This window comes from Fulmarus glacialis, unplaced genomic scaffold, assembly GCF_000690835.1.
Source record: "Fulmarus glacialis isolate BGI_N327 unplaced genomic scaffold, ASM69083v1 scaffold2818, whole genome shotgun sequence".
Taxonomy (NCBI): Eukaryota; Metazoa; Chordata; class Aves; order Procellariiformes; family Procellariidae; genus Fulmarus; species Fulmarus glacialis.
Genome location: NW_009228767.1, coordinates 8,578 through 15,376, shown reverse-complemented (window position 1 = coordinate 15,376; position 6,799 = coordinate 8,578). Strand labels below are relative to the sequence as shown.

Here is a 6,799-nt window from a genome sequence, read left to right as displayed (position 1 = left end):
TCCTGCTGTACTACCCCTTTCCTTTCTGTACCTCTTCTCTGTCATGTCCCCAGCATTTCCATGTCCATCCTACGTTACTGCCTTTTTCCTGCCTCTCTCTTTTGCTCCTTGTTGTCTCCCAACTCATTTGGGCGGTGACTCAACTCTTCTCTCCCCACCCCCATCACCAGCTTCAAAAATACCAGCACAGAATCTAAGTTGGTAAGCCTAGCAGAACTCTAATTTTGGCACACTTCATTGTTTGAGAGTAGCTAAATTTGAAATGGTGTACAAGTGAACTCAGACCAGTTCATGTGAGTTACCAAAGAATTCATATTTTAATATCCATCTTTAATAGTATTTAGTTGCATTTAAATCTGCACTTTACCCCTGAGTGGTCATGGTATGTTCCTATCACAAGAAAATCTGAGCAGTGGCCACTGAAGTGCTTAGCTCTCATTTTCACTATTTTATTTCCTGCAGTCAAGAGTAGTCTTTTGTGAGGCTACACAAAGTAGGATGGTGTTTACATCACTACTTTGAAACTTTGCTTGGATCTTTTTCTGAGAGAAGTGCTCATTTTATAATATAAACATTGTGCTGAGATTTTAAAATATCTGAAAGCTTAATAGTAAGAATAAATGTCCAATTTATTGTAGTAGAGAATTAGAAGATGAAAATAAACTTTTGGTATTGCATTTCTATCTTGAAAGTTCTTGCTGTAAATATTCAATCTCTTGCCTTTCCTGAGAATATGTGCAACTTTCCACATACTCAATTTGTTGCACATAAATACTGAGAAAGGAGAGGTGGAAAATTTGCAGACTGCACCTTTTCTGAAGGCATTGTCCAGACAAGTTCTGAGAAACCAAAACTTTGTATCTGGTGGAAGACTACTGACATTACTTTGGATACACACAGCAGAGGGGTCTACTCACAAGCTACTTCTTTCTGGGGTGTTAGAATGTGAAGCAGGAATATTAAGTCTTCAGTCTTACTTGTAAGAACAAAAAATAAAATATCCGAAGTATCAAGCCTAAATTGCTGCACATATAGCAGAGTCCTTGAAGCCAGAGATCTCATCCCAAAGGAATACCACAGGTTGCAGGTAAAAAGAATAACCAATAGCAAAACTGAGATTTTATAACTACATTGATGATGTTGGATCTGAATTGTTAGAAGTCTGGATTTTTGTTGCATGTTTGAAAATATACTAGTTGCCAAAGATCTGTGTGTTGTTTCAGTTCTCTTAAGCAGTATGCTGTTCGCTTAACTGTTTAGATGCACCTTGACTCCAAAGCTCATCCCTTCACTGTAATCTAGAGAAAGGCAAGATTTCTCAATGTTAAGACATGATTCTGGAGAATTTGAATAGGTTCTGTAGGTGGGCATCACAAATTCTAGGAAACTGTCCACCTGCTCTTGATAGACAAGTGATGACTGTGAAAGTGTTCTGAAGACTCTGCCTTGCTGGTAACAAGAAGAAAGGGGCGATTGGCAGTATTGTGAATATCCATATGGATGAACATTCAGAGAAGGAAGAATTATTTGTTCTTTAAGATGTAGTATCCTTACCTATATTAACCATAGGATTGTCCTTTTAAGTTCCTGTACACTAAAGTAATTTGTAGCTGAGGGGGAACAAAAACTAGAGGAGATTCATGAACCTACAGCTTCCATCAGGAGCATCAAGTAGTGGGATGGAGGCAAAGGCAGGAGAAAAACCTCTTGAATTTCTTGTACTACATATGCATACTTAATGCAAAATTATAGACAGCATCTCAAAGAACTCCAGTTTGGGTTCTTTCCTAGTTTTCGTCTCTTTCTTCTTAGTAGGGGCAGGAAGCAAAATTACTTTTTTCCCAAATAAATGACTAAGGTGATCTTTTCCTCCAGTCTAATGCTTCACAGTTGCTTTAAGCTTGAGCTCCAAGATGAGACCTGTGATTAGAAGTAATGCTGGAATAGCTCCTTCTTCCTACATCACCTTGTCTCACGTTTCTGATGAATGAGGCAAATGGGATCCCAGGCACTTTTCTTTGTGCTCTGCTATGTACAATTTTGATAAATATTCCTTAATATCTTCAGGACTTGTTTCAGCAAGACCGAAAATGTCTACTTACTGAGATCTATCAGAAACATTATCCTGTTCAATTCAGTCCTCCCTGGAATCTGAGATTTTTCATTTGGATTCAGTACTGATAAAGCATTGAGGGATGGATTCTGGTAGCATTGTCAGGATGCTGATCTGGATATAGACTATCGTGCTTGTGTGAACAACTGCTTCAAGGGATTTTCTGAAATTATTTTCTGAAAAGATACAGCAGCTTTTTGAAGAATTACTTAGTATGGCATCTACAGTAAATATTCCAGTCTTTCCCATGCAAAAAGGATTACGCTTGATGTGATTGTAAGATCCTCTTTGGTACTGTTGGTTGAAATTTTTATACTTGTCTTACCTTAGTTGGGCTAATGATCAGAATGACCTTTCCCAAAAAAGGCTATTTTTTCATGGTCATTAATATGATGCACACATTATATGTGTTACAAAAAGGAATAGATCCTTGGGATGGGCTTAAAGCGTCCATGTGAAAGAAGGGAATGCTTTCATGTTTCTGCTGCGGGCCAGACCCAGTTAAGACTGATAGCTGATTGCTCTCTCCTTGTTAGCTGTAGAAAAATAATGTACTCAGTTGGGTTCACTGAATGTGCTTAAATGTTTTGATTCTGATGAATCAGTTTGCACTCAAGTGTTTCTAATGTATTATTGCAACTACTACCACTGTTAAATATTTTAAATATAAAAGAATGTTCTATGTTTCCTTGTTGAAAAAGGTCAGATGCATCACATTCTTTGCTATGAGATTATTTTAAAAATTAAATATTATCGAAACAGAAATTTTTGCTGTATGCATTTTCAAACATTTAACACTTCCCCCCCATCCCCCTGAGACTTTATCATTTACATGTTTATCATTTACTTTATCATTTACAATCAGCCTGTTGTACATACAGGTTTTTCAACATAAATGATAGTGTTGGTTTTCATGGCCTGAACATCATCAGCTTTTTTGAAGTTACAGGGTCCAAAATACTTCAGATCCTTTATCCTGTGGATAAAGGATACCCACTTTTTTGTTTGCAGAAGGATGAAGTTATGTTTATTGCATTCTCCACGCCTATCCCTTTGCAATAGTTCAGAGGCAAGGTTGACCTACAACTTCAGTGCCCCTGTGAGCCTTCCCTTGCCCTTTGCAATATTGAGAAAAAACACGCCATCTCAAACAGAAGGGTGGCGGAGAGGGAAAGCTGTGGTAGTTCCCTTCTTCTACATCAGCCCAGTTGTACCAGGAGGAACTGGGCTTCACTCCTCTGAAAGGCTACTTCAGCTGTCATCTGCGCTGCAGTTCAGGGAACTCACAGCATCGTCCGATCATCAGCTCTTCTAGGATAACACAGTGAATTTGAGTGGGCTCTGTGTGATACACTGTAGGTGACTGAGTTAGTGATAATGTTCGCATTCAGCTTCTTCCAGTGTCAATTTTATAAGCTATTATAAAGAATAATTAATTGCCAGCTATTATAATTAAGAATAATTAATTGCCAGCTATTGTAAGAATAGCTTTTTATGACTTGGATCCTGTACAGTATCTCATGTTCAATTCATGTCTGAATAAACAATCGTGTGGGCAAATTGTGACAAGGTTCAATGCCTGATTTTTAACACAAAATGTAACTTCTTGATGTTAAGGATTCACTGCTCCCCCAAGAACTAATCTTGCTCTTTTTATTGTCTTACTAGTATCCAACATTAAAATCAGATTTTTTTATAATGTGTTACAAATTAATTCTCTTCTCACAATATTATTCTCTAAAATATTAGGAGTTTTGAAATGCTGAAATCTTGAAAGTGGAAGGCAGCAATGACAGCTGCTGTTAGGTTGAAGAGAATTATGAGTGCAAACGTTAAAGGGCATGTTTGCAAAAGACTTCCCAGATTTTAAGAAACGACTACTCTTGCTGTTCATTGTTCCTCAGCTGGAGGGCTTCTGCCCTTCCCCCAGTGAACAGTGAGATGCTGTGTCAGGGCATGTGGTGCTCCCCATGCATTTTAATGCAAATCTGAGACTGTTTACCCCTTCACCATACAAGCTAAGCTCTGGTCTGAAGTGTTTTATGAGGGCTTAGATAACTCTTTGTGGCATCTCGGCTCTGGGGATGTGGTAAACTTCTGCTGAGAAGCTAAAACAAGCTATGGGGATAGCATTTTGTAACTGCTGCTATTTTTCTCCAAGGTGATCATGTGACTAGATATGTGTAAGCATTCAAATTTAGCGTCCTTCTGTTTCAAAAAGCTGATTCTGTGTAACAACAATTTTTTTTAGATGACTTCTACAGATTTGCTGAATTGCACCCACACTTTGCAGAAGACTATCTCTATCCTGACCAGATGGGAGCTGAGAGTGGCTTGGAGACTTCAGCTCTTTCTGCTCCTAATGGTATCTGTACTGATTTCAGCCCTGAAAACGCTGAAGATAAAAACAAGCCTCTGCAGAAGAAACTGAATTAACACTACAACTGTTACCTTCCTCTCCTGGCGAGAGGATTGTCTTTTCTTGGGATTTTCATAAGTCACTCCAACTATACAGCAAGTACCAGTTTTGTGTGTGAAAGTTGTTATACCTTAATACCATTCTTTGAATCATATGTGCTATATTTAACAACATGTTCCAGGTTACTTTGGGGAAGGTGTTTTTATTTTTTTCAAAAAGGTCTTTGAAAGGCAAAAATGTGAATGTGTTTCATTATTAATGTTCATATTTAAAAGGAAGCGGCACACTTATTTATATTCCATTGGCTAGTTTCATGTACGAAGTGTCGCACAAACTGTGCATGTATAAAGGAACTGTAGCTACTATGGTGTTAAGTGCACTTTGGTGATTAGTGTTTTCCCTAGTTACGGGGATTTTAATTTGGGGCCAAACTTTGCTGTCCATATTTGCATAGTCAGTCTTGTTGATTTCAGTGGGATTATTCTCTTGAGCAAGGCAAGCACATTTTGGCCCTTTGTTTTTGGTTTCAGTGAACAGTTTGGAAACAATAATTCAAAAACTTGCTAAGGATTCCTTTTTATTTTTATTGTTGAATGACAAAATTGTTTCTCTTTCAGTCTATTCCATGGTAGAATGAAAAGGAAAGGCTCCTTATCCCTCACCCCAACACTTTTCTACTGTAATCTTCCGGATGCAATTAAACGTGATTTTTTTCCAAACTGACATGCCAAATACTGTTTGCAAATACATGACAAAACTGTTTGTGCTTTTCTCTTATAATCAATTCAAATCATGTCCACCCAACATTTAAATTGCAGACGCTTACACAATTTTATTTAATCTAGATTTATCAGGAATCACAGGTTTCTTTTGTAGCAAGCCTGTATATACAGATAACTTAGCATGGAACACACTATGAAAACTTTGTATCAGCACAAGTTTGAAAAGGTTGCAGTTATTTCAGAAGCCAAGCCAGCAACAAGTTGCAGAACATCCTGAAGAAATCCTAGTTAAATCTCTATAGCAACATTGCATATACTGCATAGAATGTATATGAAGCTTAAAATAGTTTAGAACTGTTTAGGAAAAAAAAAACCAACCAAACAAACAAACCCACGAACCTAAAACACTTGTATTAGTAATATTTCTTATCTTCCCTTTTGTAAAGCCAGATGCCTTAATTACCAATGGAGGTCTCAGAGAAAAATTGAAATTATTATAAAACCACAGAGTTTCACTGATTAGGAAATATGTCAAAAGCCTCAAGGAGTAGGAAGGAGGACTCTGTCACAAAATAACTCTGATGGCGACTCTACTTCCAAAGAAACAAAAAAACCCTTTCAGATCATTTCTGTGACTAATTTTGTAGGGCTGCGCTAAAATACGATGGTTTTGTGATTGGAAAACTGCTGTTGAGATTTGAATCTTCTACATGTTAGAGTAATTTAAAATTAGATTTGAAAGGCAGGAATTTTAGCAGAAAGAAATCTGTTTGTATGAAATGCTTTTATTTTTTAAATAGGAGGTGTTTTAAAGCTCATAAGAGTGTTGGAATGTGTCCTTAGAAATCCCTAACTGTATGTGGCAAGTCTCCAAACTGAAACTGGCTTTAATAGAAAGATTATGGGGAAAAAATGTAAGAAATTATGCTTTCTGTGGGGTATGTGGAGGTAGGTTCTCATCTGGAGGTAATAAGTAAATTTTTGATTTATCTAGGTAATGCGTGCCAAGCCGATGGGGCTGCAGCAGACTGGCTAACAAGATTTGAATTAAAACTGATAATGAAAAATAGGAGAAATGGTTTGGAAAAATAAGGAACTACACTTAAGTAGGAATAGTCAGCTGCACAAACAGGAGGGAGTGGGTATTACTGCATAAAAATCTTGGGGCAGGCATGGTATACAGTACGACAAACAGCACTGTTAACTCATGGCTGCAGAAAAGATACTCATTATAGTGGGATGCGTTAACAGTGTAGCCTATGAGAAGCGTGGTGGTACTTCTGTGTTACTAAGGTGTGATAAGGCCTTACCTAAAGTACCTGTCCATGTTGGGGCATCTGAGAAAGATGGGGAGTAGCTGGATAGAGTCTGGAGGACAGAAAGTAGTCAAAAAAGAGATCAAAAGTATTCTTTAATCTAAAGAAGAGGAGACTGAAGGAAGATGTGAAAACAGTCTTCAAATATGGAAAAAGTTGCTATAGAGGAGATAGGAACAGTCTTTTCTCCATGTTGATGGTAGATACAGGCTATTCATTTAAAAGTCAA

General features: G+C 37.5%; 1 protein-coding gene across 1 annotated transcript in view; it reads left to right on the top strand.

Annotated features, from left to right (window-relative positions):
* The window catches only part of LPCAT1 (lysophosphatidylcholine acyltransferase 1), a 56,969-nt gene extending 52,393 nt beyond the window's left edge, over positions 1 to 4,576 (top strand). The window contains exon 13 of the mRNA XM_009583575.1: positions 4,365 to 4,576. Coding sequence (XP_009581870.1) covers positions 4,365 to 4,549 — 185 coding nt within the window. The 3' untranslated portion in view covers positions 4,550 to 4,576. The remainder of the gene's footprint in view (positions 1 to 4,364) is intronic.
* The last annotated feature ends 2,223 nt before the right edge of the window (positions 4,577 to 6,799 follow it).